Genomic DNA, 26,036 nt, shown 5'->3' with positions numbered 1-26,036 from the left:
CGGAGAAGATGCTTTTATTTTAGGAACAGATTGTTTTGATCACGTCTTCAGGATATTATACCAGCTGCCTTGACAGTGACTTTTTTTTACTACATTCCAATGTTATTATTCACTTAAAATAGTCCTTGAAAAGAGACAAAAATCTGGCTTTGACAATAAAAAGCATTATGGTAATCCAACTTGCTTGCAGTTTTACATATGTCTACGAACCATTTTTTTGCTTTCATTTTCTTTTCAACTGAGGAAGTCGAGTCTTACCCAAACTAGATGGAAGAGCACCTGTATTTGCTTTGTAACCTGTGTTTTGCATAACAAATGCACAGAAGCAGAATCCATCAGCAATAGCTAGGTCAGGCGGACAGGCGGACATTCTGGAGGAAAAATGCGTGCCTGGGTGACAGACGAGACTGATCGCTGGTAGTCGTATTGCAGAATGTTGCACACTTTCACAGCTCACAATGTTAAGATTTTGGCAGATTTATAGATTCTTTTAATTAAAGAACTGGAAGGATATGAATAACAGAACTACTTCATCCCTAATTGATGCAGATCTGCAATGTTTGTGACTAAAATCTGTTCCCAGAATTTTTCATTACAGAAGTTTTTTAATTTGATTTAAGATACATGCCTATATAGTTATCTTTTTTGGGGGGGGGGTGACTTTGCCTAGGCCAAAAGCTATCATGTCTTTTCCACACAATGGGATTGGAATTGATCGTTTTTAAGGTTTTCACTCTGAAAGTAGGGGCTCGCCATCCTAAGGATAATAATTCAGCACTGTTCAGGGATGCTGACAATCCAATTTAAGAGTAGAGGGAAAATGAATGTCTTTTTAAAAATTATTTGTAGCTTTTTCTTAATTTCTCTCGAAGTTTATTTTTAAAAAATAAACCAGGACAAACATTTGACCACTTAAAACATTTGGGATGGCATCAACAGCTAAAATTGGACCACAGCCTAACTTTCTATCACTTATAGAATGCACATGTGTTCTTTGGCCTGTCCTTGGGCAGGAAAAGAGACTTCAAGTACACACCAAGCAGTTCAGATTGAACATTGCATTAGAAATATAAGAAAAATCATTTTCTAAAGAAAGCTTTTTGACAAGCAGAATGAATTTGTAGATGCCTTGCAGAACAAAATGAAATAAATATGATGGTATCAGGAGTGCCCTTCAGTCTTTAACCCTCTTCACTGTACCCCTCCGGATGCCTGTTAGGGACATTCACCACACTGTCACTAGGTCTGACTGGCATTTGCTTTTGAAACCATTTCACCACATTGAGGGAACAACTACCAATGGATAGCTTGAGCTGTTAGGGCACAAGGCTGAGTTTTTTGCCAGTGAAAAAGAAGACTATTCCCGTAGATCACGAGGCCATCATTTCCTAGCCCCTTGACCAGGATTACTGAGTTGTCTGCTGACCTTTTCCTGTTGAACATCCAAACAATACTATTGGGTACCCACCAACTCTTTCAAAGAGAACAGGATTCACCAAAAGGGTACTGGTAAGAGCCCAAATGCAGTTGTGTTTTGTTGGATTTTCATCAGTTTTTTAGCTCAGAAGTGTAACTCCAGGGGTGTTTATTTCACGCCGATACTACCATCTCTCGTGCTGGCATGAGCAATGAGTCACCGTGACCTGTAGTTTATCATGATCAGAACTAGCAGTTAATGGAGCTCTTCTTTGTGCCAGAAATTTTTCTATTTTTTAGGCACTTTACCTGCATCGCCATATTCAATTTTCACAAGCACCCATGTAGTAGATAATATTGTCACCATTTACCAGGGAAGGAACTAAGACACAGGGAGGTGATATAACCTACCTGAGGTCACAGAGTCCATGCTGGTTCTTTACCCAGCATCTGAGACGGGATTCACTAGCACTGGTAAGTGTGAGTGGGCAAACTGACACCTGGAGGTGGCGATCCCTGGGCAGGTTTATGGAGCTCCTGAGTGGACACAGTCCCCAAACCATTCTTTCAGTATGGTTGAGAAAAATAAAGGCCTAAGACCCTTTTGCACTTGTTTCTGTCTGAAGTAAGCATCCAGTGTCTGTTAGTGTTTTCTTTTAAGAGGCTGGGTTCCCGGCAGCCCCGATTCAGAGCTGTCCTTTTTGCCTCCGTGGCCACATGCAACTTTGGGGAGGGGTGAGGCACTCATAACCAATCCATGGGTTTAATGCCGATGTGTTGGCTCAGTGGGGAAGGGCTCTTCCTATCACCTTTTCTTCCTCTGCCATCTTGGAGTCTCTCCCCCTTAGGTTAGGGAAGCTGGTTTCACATTGCTATGAGGCCACTCTCTTGTGACTTGAGTTAGAAAGTTTTATGGCCTAACCATCAGAAGTAGTAAGATTCTCCTCTCAGCTCTTGCCTGCCTCCTTTCCAAACTATTCAGCTTAGTGTCTGAGAGATGAAGGCTAAACACTGTGGAATAATTGATACTCATTTCCAGCCCACTTTCAGTTTTCCTCACTGACAGCAAAGATGTACAAGACCCAAGGATAACCATATGTTTCCAAGGCCACACATGGCTTTGTTCACTCAGCCTGCTGTCAGATGGTACCCATGACGTGGCAGCCACAGGTGTGTGAATCCTCAGGCCTGGCCCCTCTTTATAGCACCATAAATGTCTGATCCAAAGGCAGTTGGGCTGAGGGAAAATGAGAAGTGTAAGAAATTCTGGGTGTTCAAAACCCAGATTAACCAATACCTCTAGACTCCGATTCTCAAAGGCATTTCCTTGCAAGGGTACAGTGACAAATTATCACGTTTGTTCAGAATACTGTTCTGCTGCTCAGTATGGTCTTACTTTCTGGGCTGCTGATTTCCTGAGCAGCTTTGTGTGAGAAATGCCAGGCATTACGAATTCTGTTGTAGAGGAGAATATATGCAAACTACTAGACAAAACTTCATCATTGAGAAAAATACCCCATTGAAGAAGGGTCCCGAGTGTCAAAGGCTCACCTACACTCAAAAGCCATGCTGACTGACTCTTACCTTGACCTCGTTTCTGTCCCTGTCCTGTCAGAACATCACTATCTCTCTGGCGCATCCAACTACTTTTAATTCTTCCTCTTCCCACTGTTTGCTAAGTGGATAATTAAGCAATAAGTCATGTTCTTTGTTGAGATCATAATTTTTAAAAAGACTTGCTATAGAACCGAATGACAACTTTGAAAGGTAAGCTTTGAAAAAGCCACTGAACTCCAGCAAGATTAAGATTTTAAGAACAGAATGTAAACAGAAACACATTCCAGCTGAGTCTCATGCTGAGGAGGGTACAAATTTGTAGAGACTATTGGTAGTTGGTTTCTCTGCCCTAGTGCTTAAGTACCTGGATGCTGCAGTTGACTTCCTGGTTTCAAATCCCGGCAATGCCACTTGCAAGCTGTGTGGCATTGACCAAACTACTTTATCTCTGTGTCTCAATTTTTTCACCTGTGACATACAGACAATAGTAGTACATAGCTCAAAGAGTTGTGAGGATTGAAGCCAAGTAAACCACTTAGTACCTGGCACATGGAAAGTGTTCAGTAAATGCTATTAGTGAAACATTCACGGATGATCTTGAAAAGATGTGCTTGCTTTAGAGCTGCATAAAAATACTATCTTGGAGCCATTGTGATAATCTTACTGCACATGACCTAGTAATATTTCAAATGTCTTTATTTTGATTTTCCCTCTATCAGCCACCCCCCTAGGAGGATGCAGGAGCTGTGTGTCTGTGTGTTTACGGCTCTCTGATTCTGCGTTGATGAGACTTATAAGCATTGGAGTTGACCGGCCTTCTGGTACTTTTTCTTCTTCAGGTGCTGGAAAGCTTCAAGATCATGGACTATAGCCTTTTGCTGGGAATCCACATCTTAGACCATTCCCCCAAAGAGAAAGAAGAGGAGACCTCACAAAATGTGCCGGATGCGAAGCGGCCTGGGATGCAGAAGGTTCTCTACTCAACAGCAATGGAATCCATCCAGGGCCCAGGGAAATCTGGAGATGGGATCATCACAGAGAACCCGGACACGTAAGTGCTGCCCCCTGCCCACCAACCCACTGGGTTGGCGCAGCCCACATCATGAGTAATTAAATGCAATTCCCTTCATGGTGGCTCTTTGGGAATAGATTCCTACTTAAGCTAAAATGAACTAAGCCAGGCATCATTTCTTTCTTTCTTTCTTTTTTCCCCCAATGAAGAGACTTTAATGCAGGGGCTCATGTGAAGGGAAGGGTGAAGGGAATATCAGCAATCAGGTGCTCAAAGACTAGAGCCCCTCCTAGACAAAGAGACAACGGGGGAGCCCCTCAGTCTCTGGAGAACAGGTGCCAGAGCGAAGTGTGGTTGTGGGACGCAGCCATTGCTGGTGCCCTGGGCTGGAAGAGGGAGCGAGCAGAGACTAAATACCCAGGTCTCTCTCCTCTGGCCCTCTGCTCTTCTTTTCTTTCTTTTTTTTTTTAATTTCACTTTTAATTAAAGTTTACATTCAGTATGATTTTGTATTAGTTTTAGGTGTACAGCACAGTTGTTAGACAATCACATACCTTACGAAGTGTTCCCCTCGATACTTCCAGCACCTACCCGAGCCAGGCTTCATTTCTGTTCTGTGGATAACTAGATGAGTAGTAGTTTTCTGAGTTATTGTCATTCCTTCACGCACATGGGTTTCCCCTCCCCCACTGGCCCCATTTTTAAACGATGGCTGAAAATGTTTTTACCCTCATTTACTACATATTCACAACACCCATCATACCAGGTCTGTCCAGGAAGTATCCAGCCGTGTGCTATGCCTCATAGAGACATTTATTAAAGAAGACATGAGAAACATTGTACATAAGACAATGACACCTCAGTCCCCTTCAAGTAGGCATCTTGGGGCCTCACACAGTTCTTCCAAACACCATCAACTGCCCCACTGTGTTTTCCTGAATCTCATCGAAGTTCTGAAATCTCTTCCTTTTCAAAGGTGATTTTAGTTTTGGGAAAAGCCAGAAGTCACAGGGTGCTAAATCTGGGCTGTAGGGGGGCTGAGTCACCTGGTGATTTGATGTTTTACCAAAAAACTCTGCATGAGACGTGATGCAGGAGAGTGTGCGTTGTCGTGATGAAGCTGCCAATCACCACTCGCCCATAGCTGCGGCCTTCTGAATTGTTCAGATAGTTTCTGTAGAGGAATGTTCAAGCTTCATGCAAAATTTGATGCAGATTAGCTGCTCTTCTCGCTCAGTCATTTTTAATGCAGTGGCCACACAGTACACATGCTCACTCATTGGCGTCTACTGCCCCCACTGACTAGTACAGTGAAGTCGTCATTATTCATGCATGTGCACTCCAGTCCACTCTCCTCGGCCACCAGGTTACATCGGTGTCGCACAACCCATTCTCATTATATTACCAATAGTTGGACTTTCCCCGAACAGACCTCGTACTTTGAATAAACATGTACTTTGAATTTGAATAAACATGTATTAAGGAAATACATGATAGGAATTATGTTTCCAATTCTGAGCCTCTTATCTGCATAAGAAGATTCTGTTCCGTTCTAAACCTGTCTCCTGGCAGGTATGGTCTGTCCCCTCAGCCAGATGTGACAGTAGCTTCAGGATTAGCTTGTGTATTGTATGAAGTACATATTGACTAACAGAAACAATTACAAACAAAGAAAATGACTGAAATGGTTAACTGTATCACATGCATATACCAGCTGAGCAAGGAGACTGAAAGAGAGAAGTTTTCCCTGGTTATAAGTGAGTGCTTTCTGCAGTTCTTCAACAATGACTAACTACAGGCATATTTCACTTTGACAAAGGAAGTTCATATGTATTAAACAGTAAAAAAATCCTTGCTTGTAAATCCATCTAAATGTCCAATAATCAATTAACCAAATTATTCTCTCTCAATATAGTGAAATACTAGAGTCATTAAAAAACACATTAGTGCTGAATATGAGGAAATGTTCATCCTTTAGCAAGTGAAAAATTCAGATTATGAAACATAAAATAATCATTGTTTGTGGATTAATAAACATATACATATACACAAACATACTAGAAATTTTATTAGTGGTTATCTTTGCATCCCAGGAATGGATTTCTTATATATTCTTTCTTTGTGCTTTGCTGTATTTTACTTTAAAACCTCATAGTGAATACATAAAAGTGCTTCATTTTTTAAAAGCAATACTTTAAAATACTTTGTGGGAAATACATGATTCTGGATTCCCAAGAAAACGTTAACTGAGACCAGGAAAAAAAAAATGATGAAGGGAGGGATAGTCCAGAATTCTGAGAGATTGTCCCTTTTTATTTATAGCTTATGTATCAGAAATGATTTTTAACTTTCTGTTCTTATATTACAAAATATTTTCTCTTTTGCTCTATCAACAGAATGGGAGGAATTCCAGCTAAAAGCCATAAGGGAGAAAAACTGCTTTTATTTATGGGCATTATTGACATTCTGCAATCATACAGGTAAGAAATTTGGGGAAGGAGTCTTTCATTATTTCAAAATAAATCAACAGAAGATTCTGCAAATTCACCAAGTGGGAGTGATTTTACATTCTCCTTTTATTTTTCTGTTTGTTGACATTTAGGTTAATGAAGAAGTTAGAACATTCCTGGAAAGCGCTGGTCTATGATGGGGTGAGTGGCTCCTGTTCCTTGTTAAACTGCATTTTTCAATTTCTCAGAGACTGTCTGAAGTCTCTGTGTGTCTGGGAAGCTGTGTCAGTAGACTTGAAGAGGAAACAGGGTCTTTATACATTCAGAATCGTGCATGCAGGTTGTTCAAAGCTAAGAACAAAGATAACAAATTCGGATAGCTATTGGCACACCGCAGCCTCGTGGCTAGGTCCAGGCTTGTTTCTGTGTGAAATAGGAAGGGCCCTGTTAGGAAATGATCATGAGAAAACGGAGACTTTTCCGAAGCACTTGGAAGATCAGTGGGACAGTTGAAAGTTCTCACAAGACCAAACTACAGAGGGGTTTGAACCTGACTTTGATAGTAGATAGCCTGGATTTGAACCCTGCATTCACCACATCACTAGGCATGTGGCCCAGAAATACTGCTTGTTATTTGGCCTCTCTTAGCCTGTTTTCCCACCTGTACCAGGGGGCAGTCGTAGTACCTTGTACCTGCCTCATAGGACTAATGTGAAAATTAAATAAAATGACACACTTTGGTGTTCAACATGATACCTAACATGTAATAAGGACATAGGACATGAAGACTTTTAAGTTGTTATGGAATTTGTACATGACATGTCCTACAGATATTAGTCACAAAGCTGACTAATAAGAGAATGTCTTTTGGACCCAGAATTGACAAAACAGAAGAACACAGTCATCAAGAAGCAGTGTCTCTCTCTCCCTCTCTCCCCCTCTTCCTCTCTCTGCCCCCCTCCCATCACTGCCTCCCTGTCTCCAAAAAGGTTTCCCTGTCTGTGACATTTGAACTTCCTGTTGCTGACAGAACATCCACAGCCTTCCTCAGCTAATAATTAAAGTTCTTCAATCCCAAAGAACATATTGGTCAAAGATTGCTCACACATTTGTACAAGATGTTAGCAGATACTTTCCTTGGAAAAAGGATAAATTATAGATGCTTCTAGAGGAACACCCACTTTCTCAGTTCTGAGGAAGACTGGTAATAACCCTTCAGCGTGAAATCTGCATTTTGTCCACACACTAAGGAATGACCTCCGTCACAATGTGCTTGTAAACAACAGGTTTACACGTTTGTTTCTAGGAATTAAACTTAGGCTGATTATTCAGAACAAAGATTCCTTCTTTTAAAAGGCCAAAACTAATTTGTTTCCCTTTCAGCTGAGAAAAGTAGAGACTTCACACTGCCTTGAGCATGGAAAGGAAGGGGACCACTCCCTCGTGCACCCCCCTCCTTTTTCAGAGACAACTTTAATTCCGTTGCCAGATGAGATCGCTGGTCTCAACGGCCTAGTCCTCTGGTGGTCAGGTGCTTCCGAGAGGCCCCCACCTTTGTCTAGTTGCAGCGTATCTTCTTTTCTTGGTATTGGGTTTTTTTTAAGACACTCTGTGCTGATTATATACTCGTGAAATTGTAAGCAATAACTAAGACTTATTGTCAGGTAACAAATGTGCCTCTTACTTAAACACTGTTTCTTCATACCAAAGAGAACCACAATCTAACCTCTCTTAGAAAGCAGGGCTGAGTCTCAACCACCCTGCTCCCTCAGATATTTCTAAATCACCGTACTTGTCAGGCATCTGTGTCCACCACAGACAGGAGCTGCCAGAGCCTGGGGAGAGGGCCTGTCAAACCAAAGTCTTCCACCACGTGGACGGCACCACTGAGAGCCCAAGGACCGTTACAGCTTGGCCAAAGAGGGCTCCCCTGTCCGGTGTCCCTCATACCGTGCTGATTACAGAATTACCTTGTGCCTCACATTAGCACCCTGTTTTACAGATGAAAAAACACAGGCACTCTGCTCCCACGATCACAGTTTTTTAAAGTTAGAACGAACACCAACACCAGGTCTCTCAGCCTTGGGCCCAACGTGTTGTTTTCCTTCCAACCCCACTGCAGACGCTTGATAGTGTGTAAACAAAGTTTTAGAAATTTTCTTTCTGGAATCAAAATGGAGCATTATATAAGCAAATATACCATTTCTAGAATTATATACCTTGGATAATAAATAAATGATTACTGAATACACATACAGAATTAACTGCTTCATCCATTTCCTCTTCTGGATTTGTAATAACAGCCCTTCCCTTCTAAAGACTCCTACCAAGCAGGAAAAAAAATTGAGTTAACAATTTAAAGGCAATTCAACTTCATCAGTAGATAATTCAGTGTAATGGGGGTCATCAGTCACCCTTGTCTCCTGGGAATCTTCCCAGTGTCTACACTCCTTATTACAGGAGATTAAACCAGCCACTTTTTTTTTTTTTTGCCTGATATCACCCTTACATTGGGAATTTTTGTTTGCTTATATCCTCAAATTTTGTTCCTGACTGAAAGTGTTACCCTTCATACAAGATGACTTGAAGCACTGGTTGCCTTTATGTAAAAGAAGAGTTTAAAAACCCTTCATGGCACACAATGGAATAAGGATTAGTCGTTTGGGTTTATAAAGCAGAGTCTTTTTGCTGGGTCTCTCACCTGCCCTCTTAATGCTTTATTTCGTCTTGAGTATCTGGAATCTTTGCTCAGATTGAGTCCTGTGCCTCCTCCCCCAGCCCAAGTCCTGGGTCCTGTTCTTACCTGGCGCTCGTTGCCCGCACCTGCAGGTTAAGGACATGGGCTGACAGAGACCAATTGCATGGCTCGAGCTGTCTGAGATGTAACCCGTGGTGCCTGATCTGTCTTTTCAGGACACTGTTTCGGTCCATAGACCGAGCTTTTATGCGGACAGATTTCTAAAGTTTATGAATTCCAGGGTTTTCAAGAAAATTCAAGGTAAGATTCTCATGATTTTTTTTTCACTTTTAGCACTTACATGCTGACTTCATTATGTGTATTTTTGCAAGATTTTATTAGATTATTTATTTCCCAAAAGCAGTAATCAATAGTAATTATGTTAAGTATCCCAGTCAGGGATTTGTTGATGTCACAATCATTAAAGTCCTATTTTGTAGTGAAAAAATTTAGCAACTGCCTAAATGTTCAACCCTGTAATATGTTGGTTAAATATATTATGATACAATCAAATAATGGAATAATATACAACAAAACTGGTGTCTTGAAGGAACACTTAGTCCTTACAGATGTATTCACACTTATAAATACATAATGGTCTGCACACCTACATGCATGCCAGAATTCTAATGGGACATACAAAATGCTAACAGTAGCTATTCTCATGACGCTCCTCAGGGTAGACCATGCCAGATCACAGAACACTGTCAATAAATATAAAAGACTGAGCAACAGTGTGGTGATTGCCAGCAGGCAGAGGGGCGAGGGAGGTGGAGGAGGATGTGAGAGGGATAAATGGTGAGGGAAGGAGACTGGACTTGGGGTGGTGAGCACACAGTACCGTGTACAGATGATGTGTTGTAGAGTTGTGCACCCAAAACCTGTATAATTTTTGTTAACCAGTGTCACCCCAATAAATCCAATAAAAAGGAGAAAAATTTAAAAATAAAAAGATTGAAATTGTACAAAAAACCCTTATCTTAAAAATCTATTTTAATTATAGTTGACATACAATAATAGATTAATTTCAGGTGTACAACATAGTGGGATTCACCATTTTCATACCTTACAAAGTGACCACCACAGTGAGTCCAGTAACCATCGGTCACCGTACATGGTTATTACGATACTGTTGACTGTATTCCCTATGGTGGATATTACATCCCTGTCCCTTCTTTTATAACTGAAGTTTGTGCTTTTTAATCCCCTTCTCTTTTTTCTCCAGTCACAATGGAATCAAGCAAAAACTGGAACATTTACAAATATATGAAAATTTAATAACATACTACCTATGGCCATAAAAGAAACTATAGAGATGTTAGAAAAAACAGATGAATGGAAACAAAAATATACATACTAAAAACATGGGGTGCTGTGAAGGCTGTCAATGCCTACATTAAAAAAAGAAGAAAGACCTCAGATCCAAACCCTAACTTAAACCATTAGGGAGGAACAAGAAAAGCAAACTAAACCCAAAGCTAACAATAGTTACTCTGCATCGTGGGTTTATATAGGCCTTCTTCTTCTTACATCAATATTTACTAAATATTCCACAATGGATATGTATCACTCATGTATTAAGTTTTTAAACTATATCAAAAGTAAAATAACTATTATTACATGTTATTTTATCATTTAGGTACCCCGTGGTCTAATTATATAACCCAAAACATGACAGTTTAGCCACACAAACATGAAAAAGTAGAATGTTTATATTTTATACTTATATAACAGATATTTCTTATAATATTTGTTGTGGATTTCTGTTAATGAAAATAAAACACTTTCTTTTTTAAAATATATTTTTATTTATTATACTATTACAGTTGTCCCATTTTTTTCCTCCCCTCTATTGCCCTCCAACATGGACCCTCCCCTCCCACCAGCATTCCTCCCACCTTAGTTCATGTCCCTGGGTCATACATATAAGTCCTTTGGCTTCTCTATTCCCTATACTATTCTTAACCTCCCCTGTCTATTTTGTACCTACCATTTATGCTTCTTATTCCCTGTACCTTTTCCTACATTCTCTCCATTTACCTTCCACTGATAACCCTCCATGTGATCTCCATTTCTGTGATTCTCTTCCTGTTCTAGTTGTTTGCTTAGTTTGTTTTCATTTTTGTTTTTCTTAGGTTCAGTTGGTGACAGCTGGGAGTTTATTATCATTTTATTGTTCACATTATTGATCATCTTTTTCTGAGATAAGTCCCTTTAACATTTTATTTAATAAAGGCTCAGTGATGTAATCTTGGATGTAGGTCCTTGCCTTCCATGACTTTGAATACTTCTTTCCAGTCCCTTCTTGCCTGCAAGGTTTCTTTGGAGAAGTCAGCTGATACCTTTGTAGGTAACTGTCTCCTTTCCTCTGGCTGCTTTTAAGATTCTCTCCTCTTTAATCTTGGGTAAGGTAATTATGATGTGTGTTGGTGTGTGCTTCCTTGGGTCCAACTTCTTTGGGCCTCTCTGAGCTTCCTGGACTTCCAGGAAGTCTATTTCCTTTGCCAGCTTGGGGAAGTTCTCCATTATTCTTTCAAATAAGTTTTCTGTTTCTTGCTCTTCGTCTTCTCCTTCTGGCACCCCTATGATTCGGATGTTGGAATGTTTAAAGTTGTCACAGAGGTTCGTAAGCCTTTCCTCATTTTTTTGAACTCTTATTTCTTCATTCTGTTCTGGTTGAATACTTATTTCTTCCTTCTGCTCCAAATGGTTGATTTGAGTCCCAGTTTCCTTCCCGTCACTGTTGGTTCCCTGTGTGTTTTCCTTTATTTCACTTTTCATAGCCTTCACTTTTTCCTCTATTTTGCAACCATACTCAACCACTTCTATGATTACCAGTGCTTTAAACTCTGCATCTGATGGGTTGGCTATCTCTTCTTTGCTTAGTTCTATTTTTGGATCTTTGATCTGTTCTTTCATTTGGGCCATATTTTTTTTGCCTCAGCACACCTGTTACATTGTAAGGGGTAGAGCCTTAGGTATTCACCAGGGTGAGGCAACCCACTTTTCTGCATTGTGACTCTCTTTGTGGGGGAGGGTCAGAGAGGGAATAATGCTGCTTGCTGGGCTCTCAGCCAGCTTTCAGTCACTTTCCCCATTTCCCACAAGCAAATTGGGCCCTTCTGGTGCCAATTCTGGGTGAGCAGGCTTGTGTACATTCTAGGACCCTGTGGGTCTCTGCAACAAACTCTCCTGTGAGGCTGGAAGCTTCTCCTGCCACCTCAACCCCCACGGGTTTTTTCAGCAGAGTTTCTGAGGATTTCTTTTTCTGCACTGGAACCCTGGGTTGCATGGTCTGTCCTGCTCCCTAGTTGTTCCTCCTGGTTTATCTGCATGTAAATATGGGACTGCCAGCGCCGCCTCACCCACCCTGGTCCTCCAGCTGCCACCTTGCCCAAGTCCTCTCCTCCCTGAATGCCCATCTCTGCCCTTACTACTGGTCTGGATGAATGTTTCTTCTGTAATGCCTTGGCTGTCAGATTTCCATACAGTTCGATTTTCTGGCAGTTGTGGTTGTTTCTTGTTGTTAAATTTGTTGTCCTTCTTTTGGTTGTGTGAGGAGGCAAAGTGTATCTACCTACACTTCCACCTTGACCAGAAGAAAGTAAAACTCTTTCCTTTTTAAGTCTCTTCCTTTTTTTCCAGCTTTATTGAAATGTAATTGACATTTAACATTGTGTAAGCATGTGTGTGATGTGCTCATTTGATGCACACATATATATTGCAAAATGATCACAATTAAGTTACTTAACACATCCATCACCTCACATAATTACAACTTTTTTGCGTGTGTGGTTAAGAACGTTCAAGATCTACTCTCTTAGCAACTTTCTAGTATTTAATGCAGTATCGTTAACTACAGCCACCACACCGTATTTTAGGTTCCCAAAATGTATTTATCTTATCACTGGAAGTCGGTGCCCTGTGACCAGCATCACCCCATTTCACCTGTCCCCAGTAACCACTCCACTACTGTTTCTGTGAGTTCAACTATTGTGGAATACACACATAGGTCAGATCATACAGTGTTTGTCTTTGTCTGACTTAGTTCACTTAGCGCACGTTCTCAACGCCCACCCGTGTGTGGCAAATGGCAGGATTTCCTCATTTTTAATGTGGTGTGTGTGTGTGTGTCATGTTTTCTTTGTTCATTTATCTGTCTACTGACAGATAAAACAACTCCGGTCGTTTCCCTGTGTTGGCTATTGTGAATAATGCCACAATAAATTTGGGTGTGCAGATCTCTCTTCAAGATAATGATTTCATTGTGTTTGGATATATACCCAGAAGTGGAATTGCTGGATCATATGGTAGTTGTATTTTTTATTTTTTGAAGACCCTCCACACTGTTTCCCATAGTGGTTGCACCGGTTGCATTCCCACCAACAGCTCAAAGGGTTTCCTTTTCTTCACGTCTGTGGCAAGACTTGTCATCTTGTGTCTTTTTGTTAATGGACGTTCTCACAGGTGTGAGATGGTATCTCATGGTTTTGATTTGCATTTCCCTGGTGATTCGTGACGTTGAACATCTTTTCATCTACCTGTTGACCATTTGTGTGTCTTCTTTGCAAAAATGTCTATTCACATCCTTTGCTCATTTTTAATTAGATTATTTGGTTTTTTGCTATTGAGTTATGTGAGTTCTTTATATATTTTGGTTATTAACTTTTCAGCTGATAAATGGTTTGCAAATATTTTCTCAAATTCTGGAGGTTGTCCCTTCATTTTTTTTATTGTTTCCTTTGCTGTTCAGGAGCTTGTAAGTTTGATGTAGTGCCATTTGTTTATTTTTGCTTTTGTTGCTTTTGCTTTTGGTGCCATGTCCAAAAAATTGTTGCCAAGGCCAATAGCAAGGAGCTTTTTTCCTCTGTGTTCTATTTATGGTTTCAGGTCTTACATTTAAGTCTTCAATCCATTCTGAGTTCATTTTTATGAGAGTAAAACCCCTTCAATGTAAAAATATTGGAAACTACAAAAAGATTCAGCGACTAATGAATATGATCTAACATCCCACCATCCAGAAATGTCCACTGCTATTTTGATATGCTTCTTATCAATGTTTGTTTCTGTGCTTTGTGTATTTACATAAAAATGGTAGTAGAATGGTGTACAATTTTATGTATGTCCTTTATTTTTCACATATTACAACATTGTTTCCCATATGATTGTACATTCTACAAAGACACCATTTAAAATTGCGATACAAAAATATCTACAATAAAATTGTGATACAACATTAAAATTATATGGGTGTGCAATAATCTATTTAATATTTTTCATTATTGGGCATTTAAATTGTTTCTACTTTTTCTTTTTCTAACTAATATTTTGTGAAGATCATTTCAGATGAATTTTATGCCCAGACTTATGATTATTATTTCAGGATACATTTCAAGAAGTGCTGGGGCATTAAAATGCACATAACTGCAGAGATAGATTATACCACTGCAGACTTCCAAAAGAGTCTGAACCCTTCTAGCCCTTAGCCAGGATTATTCTTTTTAAACTATGCTACTCTGATAAGTAAAAAATGTTATCTGGTTGTTTTATTTTTGTATTTCCTTAAGTACTGGTGAAGTTCAACCATTATTCATTTTTATTAGACATTTCTCATTCCTTTGAGAATTGAGCTTTGTGGTATTTGCTCATTTATATTAGGTGTTTATTATTTTTCCAAATGATTTATATGAATTCTTCATATTAAAGATATCTGTCCTTTTTTTAATCTTTTTTGTTCTAGGAAAAACTTTTGTTTTACATTCAACTATCTCAGTGCTATCTTAAAATTGGTCACAAATTGAGACCCATTAAAGTAAATTCTCTAAGGGTTTTTTGTTATTTATTTATTTATTTTGCCTAAGATCGACCATAAAATAGTGGGGGGGGTTGTTTTGTTTTTCTAAGTGAAGGTTTTTAATAGACTTATTTTTTTAGAGCAGTTCTAGGTTTACAGAAATATTGGGCAGAAAATACAGAGTTCCCATATGATACCCCTCACACACATATATGCATACTCAGTTTCTCCTATTACTACCATCTTGCACTAATGTGATACAATTATTACAATCAATAAACCAACATTGATATATATATATATGTATATATATATATATGTAGTTTATTGTTGTTTAAGTACAGTGGTCTCCCTTTTCCCACCGCCGCTTTCCCCTGTCCCACCCACGCTCACAAGCTGTGTGAATACTAGCTTGTGGTCTATTTACCCCAAGGTCGGGAAACATGACTCTCCTGTGCCCTGGTTGATTTATGGAGGATGTGGTCTTGGTGCTCCAGCTTCAGTGAGACACCTCTGTGAAAATCCCCACTGTGGGAAGTTTGCTTCCTGAGTCATACAGGAATTAATGATGCAATTCACGGCATCATTAGTTCAGTTCCATGAACTATGGCATGTGTTGCAAATCTTCCCAGTTTGTATAGTTTATCATGTTTTTAATGTAACAAGTATTTTACTTCTCAAGTCACCATATCTGTTGCTTTTTCCTATTTTGATTTTTAGTCTATTTTTATAACACCTTTATGGAGATGTAATTCATGTACCATGAAATTCACCCTTTAAAGTGTATAATTATGCGATCCTTAGCATATTCACAAAGTTGTGCAACCATCACCACTGTCTAATTGTAGAACGTTTTCTCTACCCCAAAGCGAAATTTCATATCCATTAGCAGTCACTCTCTTTTCCATCTTGTTCCCAGCCCCCGGCAACTACTAATGTATTTTCTGTCTCTATGGATTTGCCTATTCTGCATAGTTTATATAAATGGAGTCAATACAGTATGTGGCTTTTTGTGTTTGGCTGTTTTTACTTAACATACTGTTGTCAAGGTTTAGCTATCTTGTACTTTATTCTTTTTTATTGCTGGATAATATTCCATTGTATGGATATGTCACATTTTGTTTATTCATTCATTGGCGGATGGATATTTGCATTGGTTCTGGTTTTGGCTATTATGAATAATGCAGTCATCAGCATTCATGTACAAGGTTTTGTGTGGGCATATGTTTTCATTTCTCTTGGATATATACCTCAGACTAGAATTGCTAGATCAGATGGTAGCTTCACTGAACATTTTGAGGAACTGCCAAACTCTTTTCCAAAGCAGCTACATCACTTTACAGTCCCACCAGCAGCATATGAGGGATCCAGTTTGTCTATATCTTCCCAATGTATGTTATGGTCTGCCTTTCATTTTAGACATCCTGGTGGATATAAAGTGGTATCTCATTGTGGTTTTGACTTGCATTTCTTGAATGACTAATGACGTTGAACATTTTATGTGCCTATCGACCATTTATATTTTCCTTGGAGAAATGTCCAAATCCTTTGCCCAGTTTTAGTTGGGCTATTTGCCTCTTTATTGATGAGTTTTAAGTGTTCTTTATATATCTGGATACAGTTTCTGCTCTCAGATATATGGCTTACAAATATTGACTTAATTTTAGTAGGTGGTATGAGATATGGTTCACCTCCATTCTTCTGCATGTGGATATCCAGTTGTCCCAGCACCATTTGTTTAAAAGCCTGTTCTTCCCCCCATTGAATTATCTTTGTTCCCTCATTGAAAATCAGTTGTCCACAAGTGTTAGGATTTATTTCTGGGTTCTCAATTCTTTTCCACTGATTTGCATACCTATCCTTATACCAGTACCATACTGTCTCAATTGCTTCCGTGCTATATTGTAAGTTTTGAAATCAAAAGTGTGAGTCCCTCAAAAATGTGAGTTCTTTTTCAAAAGTGTTTTGGCTATTCTGGGTCCCTTGGATTTCTCTATGAACTTGAGAATCAGCTTGTCAATTTCTGCAAAAAAAAAAAAGGCAGCTAATATTTTGATAGGCTTGTGTTGAATTGGTAGATTAATTGAGGTGTATTGCCATCCTAAAAATATTAAGTCTTCCATTCCTCGAATGTGGATGTCTTCTTCTTCTTTGAGACTTCATTAATTTCTTTCAACAATGTCTTGTCATTTTCAGAGTACAAGTCTTGCACTTCTGTTGATTTTATTCTTAAGTATTTTTTAATGTTGTTTTAAATGAATTGTTTTCTTAATCATTCTTATGTTTACAAAGTACTTCACCATTGTGTATTAAGATAAATGTTCACTCATATTTTTCTTTTACTATTTATAAATTAGTTTTTGTTTTTTTTTAATCAATATGATATTGATGAAAAACAACGTAGAGCTAACCTTGTTTTTCCTCAAGGAGTTAACCACTGTCCCACTACCATTTATTAAATAAAGTCTTTCTGCTTCTAAGCACACTCAAGCACTTTCTCATTTTTCTTGTTGCATGGACAGTAATGATGATGCTTATAGCCCTGCCACAGCGGAAAAGGTGATCTCCATCCACTTCCCCTGCTTTACTTCTTCCTTAACACATCTCTGTCTAACACACTATAGGTTGCACTTCATCTTACTCAATGCCTGGTCCTTCACTTGGATGCAAACTCACTGATATATCCCCAGCACCTACTACAGGGAAGTGGAGCCTCGGGGGAGGGGATGAGTCACATAGTGTATGTATTTGTTGAAAGAATGAATGACTGATGTCATGACTTACGTGCTGCATCCCATCTTCTCCTCACTGTCCACAACAGATCTTTCTAGAGCTTACCTACACTTCCGGGTACTTTTAACCACTCATTCTCTCTTCTGGGTCCATGTTTGAGCTTTCAAACTCTTCATTCTAAATACAAACCCCCTCAATCTGTATCTCCTTCCAGCTCCTGGAGCATCTTTCTCCTCCTTTGCAGTCACACAATTGGAGAATTGGACTCAGTTACTGTCTCACTTCCTTATTTTTTGTCACTTTCTACGCACTCCATTTGGCTTTGACCACTCCACTGAAATACTCCTCGAGATCATCAACAGTCATCGCTCAAGCCATTGAGTAACTTAGAGTCTTTTCTTAAAACTGCAGTATTTGAGACCACTGATGTCCGTTCTCTGTGCAAGATTTTCTTCACTTGTCTTCCATAAGGGAGGACCATCCTGGTTCCCTTCCAGCCTCTTCTGCTCCCCCTGGGGGGTCCCATTGGCATTCCTCATCTGTGCCGCACCCTACCATGTGCATGTTCACAAGCATCTAGGCTCCAACTTTGCCCCTCCCCCTTGGATAACTCTCTCTGGGTGATTTCCCAATCTCCCAGGATGTCATTACTACCTGAATACTTATAACTCACTCCCTACCCCTCCAACAAACCACCTTGCCTACCCAACTTTTTCACTTAGTGTCCAGCAAATTCCACAAGCTCACATGCTCACAATTAAATTTGACTGCTTCCTGTCCCAGAACCTGCCTCACTTCCTAAGTCCACGCCTCACTTCCTGAGTCCACACCTCCCTGAAAGCCACCACTGTCTGCTTGGTCATACAAATCAGGAATGCTGGCATCGCGCTTTGAGTCCTTCCTTTTCCTTACCACCCACATGCAGTCACTCACCAACACCTAGTCTCACTCTGAAGTATTGAGTGTGCACCCCCTCCTTTCAACTACTGTGTGTGTGTGGTTGTGCTTTTTGAGGGTTTGTGCATATAGTTGTGGCCCCACATTGGTCTCCTGCCTCCCATTTAGTCTCCTCTCCTTACACTGCAGCAAGAGGGATCAGTTTAAAATATAAATGTTCTCTTGCTAACTATCTGTTAAAAGCTTTCCATGGTTAAAGAATTTTTTTTTTTTTACTTCCATGGATTCCATAGTACACAAAATCCTTAATTTGGCTTCTGAGTCCCTTTGTGACGTGACCTTGCTTTCCCTCCCTCGTGACTTCTCGCTCACCTCATTCCATGCCGTAGCCTCTCCTCTAGGATCCTGCAGCTCTGAACCCCTTTCACGTACCCCGGACATTCCAGGCTGACTCCACATCTCTTCACATTCTTGCCCCTCTGCCTGCAACTCTCTTTCCATCCTTCCCCAGTCTTCCTTCAGGTCTCAGCTTAGATGGTGCTTCTGCCATAGAACTTAACCGTACTCTGCCGTGATAAGCTGTGTTTCTGTTTCCCGCAGCAGAGACTGAGTTCTCTAAAGGCAGTGGCCATTCCTAGCACCTGGCCCATTTCCCAACACATTGTAGACACTCATCATTATCTAATGAGTGATTGAGCAAATGAGTGGGCTTTTCATCTACCTCTGGCATTTCAAAGCATAGCAATTTAACTAGTAAAATTGACAAGTTAAAATACAACTTCAAGATGCTTTATCAACTGTGACTAATTTAAAGCTCTTAATGCCCAACTCAATCCCCAAGAAAACAGTTACCTGGTCTTCAAGTTTCTTTTTTTTCAAATCCATTTGTTTAACCTTCTTAAATCCATTCATCTCACTCCAGAATTGAATCATGCTGCCGATGTAATATTGTCCACAAAGTCCTGTGAATTCCTCTGGAAGTATTAGTCACCGTAACGTTGGAACCTCACTGAAATTCTCTACTCAGATAATAGGTCTAATGTACTAAAACTTAGTTCCCTGAAAGTGCTAGAATAGTACATTAATTTGTTAGAAATCAACTGTCCTAAGATTTTAGGACAACAATACATTCATTCAACCAACATTTGAGCACCTATTACATACCCAGTGCTGTGCTAAGCATTAATAACATAGAAAGTCAGTTTAGGGTCAGGGATTGGAACATGTTTCAGATTTACAATGTAATAAAGCAATTATGAATCGCGTTTTTGCATATACTGTTATAGGCACACAGAGAGAAGTAAGACCAGTTCTCCCAAAAGAGTTTCACAGAGGGAAGAATATTTAAACTAAGTCCTGAAAATTTAAGCCAGTGTTTACTGGGGAAAGAGGCAAGAAGGGCATCTCGAGGAGAAGGAGCAACATATACAAAGGCCCTGGGGTAGGTCCAGAGAACGGCAGAGAGGCGAGCTGGAAAGCAGTAAGGTGCAGAGGCAGTTGAGTGACAGGGTGTAACGCTGGAAATGGACATGGGATACCTATCCCCAGACATTGTCTAGCCAAAGCCAAGTCCAGGAGTTTCTCGGCACAAAAGAAAGTAGCCAATAACCCAAACCATCTTTTGAGATCTTCCCCCGTCAATAGAAATCCCTGAGGCATTCAGTTTCCCCAAGAGTTGAGCCCTTATCTGCTGACTGAGACTCCGATAGCTCCTTTAAGATTTACCATTGGAGAGGAAAGTAAATGCTTTCTGAATGTGTCGTGTGGTCCTGGCAGGGGCTTGTTTTGGGTCCTCTCTGCTGCTCATTGCGTGCGATGCTGGTAACAAACAAAGAGCTATTTTTCTAGGCTCACGGCCTTTGCTCCACCAGGAGCCACAAGTACCTACATTTCTCAGGGTGTCTTCCCCTCATTCATGTTTTTTGTTTTTTGGTGCTGCCAACATTGTCTTAACCCTAGCTGCTCCTCAGTTTAGAGAATTAATATTGACCTGAGAACCATGCAATTCTCAGATCTTCTGTTCTCAACAGCACTTTCCACTCTTATTTATGTGGGTTGTATCTATCTACATTTAACAAACTAGAATTTGAAACTGAGGAGGTTGAACTATTCATTAATTCTTTTTTTTAAAGATTTTATTTATTTATTTTAGACAGAGGGGAAGGGAGGAAGAGGGGGAGAGAAACATCAGCGTGTGGTTATCTCTCACACCCTGCCGACTGGGGATGTGACCTGGCCCGCAACCCAAGCACATGCCCTGATGGGGAATCAAACCAGCTACCCTTTTGTTCGCAGGCCGGCGCTCAATCCACTGAGCCATATCAGCCAGGACAATTCATTACCTCTTAAAAGGAAACAATAAAAATACATGTTAACATAAGTCAATTTTAACAAAGTAAAAAATTTTTAAATAAAAAGTAATTACGAAAAATATTTTTTTATTTTTAAGTTGTTTTCCAAAACAAATGCTTTAGAGTGATAAGAGTGGCATTATTTTATATATTTTTCAAATCCCTAATTCTCACTCAAAAGAAGACATCCAGATTCTCACACCAGCTGCTGAATTCAACCTGTGGTCATATCACCGGTCATGTAGCACTAGAGAACTCAGGAGAGAGTGGAAGTGAGAAAGGCAAATTATGTCGTAATATTATTGTGAGAACGGTTTTAACATTGCAGACCTTCCAAGAGGCCTCAGGGACTCCTAGTGGTCCCTGGAGCACAGTTGCAATCCTCTGACTTGAAGTGTTAAAATACTAACACAGGTTGGGGGTTTATAAAAATTAGCAGATAGAGTATTAAAGCAAAAGCCAGGGTCTGGGATATTACTTCAGACCTGTAAAGCAAGTGTGACTGCTCTGTTGGTAGGATGAGAAGCTAAGGGAAATGTGATCTATTGGGGCCACTTATTTACATTAAAATCAGTTTTGATTAGTATTTAAACATTCAAAATCTCCTCCCCTCAAAGAAAAACAAACTCTAGTTTTATCTTTTTTTTCCTTTCACTTTAACCAGAAAACAGAATGCTAAATGAGCAAGGAAATGAAGCCCCAATTAGGCAACTTCAGAAAAAAGGAAGACCCCTAGGGTTCATGGTTTCTAGCTCTGTGACCTTGAGCAGGTCATGTTTCTGCTCTGTTCCTGAACCTGGAAAAGGGCCTCTCTCCCTCAGGCAGCCATGGGGGTTGTTCCAGATACAGAATGTGAGCATTGGCTTCCAAACTCTAAAGCCCTCCTCAAAAGTGACTTTTAATGGTGATTATATTATGATGATGACAAGACTGCTCAGGGGACACATAACTGTCCCTTCTGTCCCACATGTCCCTTCTTCCTAAGTGAAGAGATTGCCCTCTGTTCTTCCCACATGCGTGTGTCCCAAAGCCCTTTTCCAATAACGTTCTTGCAAGCTACCTGTGGGGAGGCCCCAGATGAGCAGTGTGATGTATATACTGAGATTCCTAAGACCAAACACAATTACTGAACCCATCTGCTGCCAGGTCACCCCGATACGCAAACCTCCAAAGGAGGAGGGACGCTGCCAAAAACAGCTTCCGGGAAGAGCATAAACAAGCTTCAACTTTCCCCTCCCCTACCCTCCAAGGAAATTCTATAACAGGGTAAGCCAAGAAGAATGATCGCAGCAAAGAGTGAATGTAGACGGGGATGGTCCAGGGGCAGCCACAGCGGTACCCACTGACTCATCAGAAGTCAAGTCACAGCCTTCGGCAAGCATGATTGATGGGGAGGTATATTTGCCTTGGTCCAGGTTCCCAACACCCTTCTGAAATTGTAGAATGCTGTTTGGACAAAGTTCAGGAGTGAATTATACATCTGACGTAACCACGACCTAAAAAAGATCCAAAGGGCAGGAAATTTCAGTGGAAAGTCACTGCAAGAAAAAAAGCAACCGGAAGTAACTTGGCTAAATTGGGCAGCATGAGTATAAGATTAAACATTGGCATGGGCAGAAATTCCCAGTCCCAAGTTAATAGAGCTAGGGTCGTGAGAATTCTCCTTAGTTTACCATCTGTGTTTACCAACCCACCCAACCTCCACCCAGCGGTAGAAAAACAGTGCTTAGAAGAGGGAAAATAATTCTTTAGCAACAAAACACTTGAATTTCACCTGAAGTAAGACCTTTAATTCAAAATCTGGAGAGTCCTTTGCACTGGAATTTATTCTAGGATATTCTGATTAAAGTCATTTTGAACAAATAAAATTGCCAAAACACAATTTCATCTCCCTTTCCTCACATATATAAAGCAAAGTTTCTTGCATTCTACTCAAATAGTGACCAACATGTTAATAGTAAAGAATAAGTAACATCTTAAAAATGAAATATTAATGTGGTTTTACAATAAGTATTTTCATTTGTCTCTCTGTCTAGCTTTGAAGGCCTCGCCTTCTAAAAAACGGTGCAATTCCATCGCCGCCCTGAAGGCGACCTCCCAGGAGGTCGTGTCCTCAGTGAGCCAGGAATGGAAGGATGAGAAGCGGGATTTGCTGACCGAAGGGCAAAGTTTCAGCAGCCTTGACGAAGAAGGTAAAGACATGTAACTTAAAAGAAAGAAAGAAAAAGTTCTAGTGGTTTTATTGTATTTATACAAGTACTGTAAATTCACAGTGGAAAAATTACAAAATATCTACTCTGAGAAAGAGTCCATTAAATAATTTTTAAAGGATATTTACAGTATGACACAGTTAATATAAAATTTTTAAAACACATAAATAATGCAGTATTTGGTTTATGGTATAATAAATTAGAAGATCATGAAATAGTCAGAATCAAGATCTATAATCCCACTACCTGAAGGTAACAAATCTGAACATTTTGGTGTTTTTACTGCTAGACCTTGTTTTGTGCATGTATATATATTTTTTCAAACACACATAAACATTATGTACATATAAATACATACTTATACATATATACACATGCAATTACAGTGTAACAATGAATTGTCCGTTTATTTGGGCCCTCTAATGAATTTAATCAGTTTTATCATTTTTTCCTTGCATGTCCTGTGTGCCTACCTTTTGTTAGATTTCTTTCTCAGATGAATGTAGACGTATAGACATAGATATATATTTTGTCTTTCCAATGGCATCTGTTTAAGCCTTTGGTCTTCTGGGGCTGTTGCTACTGTATAGCCCCCCCTCCCCACCCGCCCTTACTTCCTGGCGAGGGCTTCTGGCACAGTGATGAATAGAAGCGGCGGCCGGGCAGACTTGCCTTGTCCTCATTTTAAAGGGAATGCTTCTAATGTGTCACTGTTGAGAAGGACGTTTGCTCTGTTTGATACCCATAATCAGATTGAGGAAGTTCCTTTTTATTCCTAGTTTGCTAAAAAGTTTTTATCAGGAATGAGGGTTGACCCACTGAGTGGATCATTTGCTTTTTCTCTTGTAATCCTAGAAAAGGAAGCGACATTTTAGATTTTTAATCAGAATATTCTTTTGGGAATCCCAACATTGCCTACAAATTTCTTCTACTTCCTGTAGAAGATTATAACTCTTCTCGGGGCTTTCTTTTCCTCGGAGTCTTTAGAATGGGTTGTTGTTCCTGTTCTCTTCTGCAGCACTTACCCATGTGTGCAGTGAGGAATTTCTTTCTTTCTCATCTTCCTGTAAACCTGCTCTTACCCAGAACTGCCCTTGCTCCTCTGGCTACATTGATGGCTCCAGCCTCTGGCAGACATCTGCCTCTCTCCCTAAGCACCGCTGCCTTGCCATCTCCCTACCACATGCTGGTTTTCTTTAGGACGCATAAAACGCAAGGTGTCTGCAGTCTGGGAAATAGGAAAAGCTTGTTTTTAAACTATCTTAGTTCCACTTTCCACTAATTGCTCAGTGTGACTTCGAAAGTGAAAGCAGCGAGTCCAGGTGCTACGCTGGGTAGTAACTACACTACATAACATCCAGAAAGTCTGCAGACCTGGCGAGTAGTGCATAGGGTGCTTTTTTTCAGATAAACTTTTGGACCCATTGTTTAAATTTGAAGGTACTTCACCTGAAAAGGTTTCTGAAAGTCGAAGAAAAACCTATTGAGTGTACTCTTTGAAAATGTTAACATACTATTTTAAAACGAGTTTATTCTGACAATTCTCTGCATCCACAAAGTATGTTACCAAGCCCGGCCTTTTTATAGTGCTCTCTACTTGGAGACTTCCTTTTTCATAGCGTCCCAAATCATCACCAAATGTGCCTCTAGTTTTTAACCATGGGTTTTCTGTCATTCTCAGTATATCTTAGTTATGTTAGTTTCCTATTGTCACGTAACAATTATCAGAAAGTCGGCGGCTTAATGTCACCTCCATTTATTAGCTCACAGCTCCGTAAGTCCGAAGACTACTAAGGCTGACCTCGGTTCTCTGGGCACAGCCGATCAGGGTCTCCGCGGGGCCAAGTTCTCACCTGGAGGAGCTGGAGAAGACTCCACCTTCAGGCTCATCGTGTTGTTGGCAGAATTCATTTTCTTGAGGTTGTAGGGCTGAAGTCCCCATTTCTTGCTATGTGACACCTAGAGCCACACTCGGGCCCTAGAGGCCACCCACATTCCTTGCCATGCTGCCCCTCCATCTTCTTCCTAGAATTTCTCCCAAGTGAGTCCCCCTCGCATGCTGGGCCTCTGACGTCTCCATCTGTGATGTGGAGACATAGAATTAAAGGGCTCATGTGATCAGGCTGGGCCCACCTGGATAGTCTCCCCTGGGACTAACTCAAAGTTAACTAATTAGTAACCTTAATTGTATCTGCAGAGTTCCTTTTGCCATGTCAGACACCATAATCACAGGAGTAATAGCTCATCATGTTCACAGGTTCCACCCACACTCAAAGGGAGGTTGTACAAGGCTGCAGGCGTTGGGGGATCATCCTAGAATTCTGTCTGCCACACTAGGCTTAAAAAAACTGAAGGATACAAGAGCCCGAAGAAATAGTTCTCTGCTTCAAAGATGCTCCTGAGAGGTTGGGGGTGAGCTCCCCAGGGTTTGGGTGATGTATGACCTGGGCCCAGGTCACCGGACAGAGAGTGTCGTTCTGTGTTCTGTCACTCAGCGAGCCTCTGGTGAACGGGGGCCAGCTGGGAGACCTGAGCCTGCGTTAGCCCTCAGCTCAGCTTCATCTGTCTTATACTTGGTGGTAATTCACTGGACTCTGGTGTGTGGTTATTTTTCCGACCCAATTTTCAATGTTACTGAGAGTTTTTATACTTTTCTCTGTCGTTAATGAAAAGGTGGGATCCAGTATGTTGAAGACTGCTAGCCAGCTGTCTCATTAAATTGAAGCTTTTCTAATTTTTGTATGCTGCACACGGGTTACCCGTGTTTTTATGTGATTATCGTCTGTTATTCATAAGGACAGTTCTATGTTTGACCTAAGCTGGAGGCAGAGCGGCACCATCTCAGACATTTTAGTGTGCGTCCAGTCTCCTAGTCCAGA

The 26,036-nt window shown here is 40.4% G+C and overlaps 1 protein-coding gene across 4 annotated transcripts in view; it reads left to right on the top strand.

The window, feature by feature from the left end:
• PIP5K1B (phosphatidylinositol-4-phosphate 5-kinase type 1 beta) overlaps positions 1-26,036 on the top strand; it is a 305,089-nt gene that overhangs the window by 201,229 nt on the left and 77,824 nt on the right. For all 4 annotated transcript variants that reach the window (XM_024555177.4, XM_071221500.1, XM_071221501.1 and 1 more), the window contains 5 exons: positions 3,813-4,024; positions 6,382-6,465; positions 6,588-6,636; positions 9,349-9,433; positions 22,984-23,139. In XM_024555177.4, coding sequence (XP_024410945.2) covers positions 3,813-4,024; positions 6,382-6,465; positions 6,588-6,636; positions 9,349-9,433; positions 22,984-23,139 — 586 coding nt within the window. The remainder of the gene's footprint in view (positions 1-3,812; positions 4,025-6,381; positions 6,466-6,587; positions 6,637-9,348; positions 9,434-22,983; positions 23,140-26,036) is intronic.

The sequence above is a fragment of the Desmodus rotundus genome, chromosome 1, assembly GCF_022682495.2.
Source record: "Desmodus rotundus isolate HL8 chromosome 1, HLdesRot8A.1, whole genome shotgun sequence".
In the NCBI taxonomy this organism is placed as follows: Eukaryota; Metazoa; Chordata; class Mammalia; order Chiroptera; family Phyllostomidae; genus Desmodus; species Desmodus rotundus.
The sequence above is the reverse complement of the archived record's forward strand: the minus strand, read 5'-3'. Positions and strand labels throughout refer to the sequence as shown.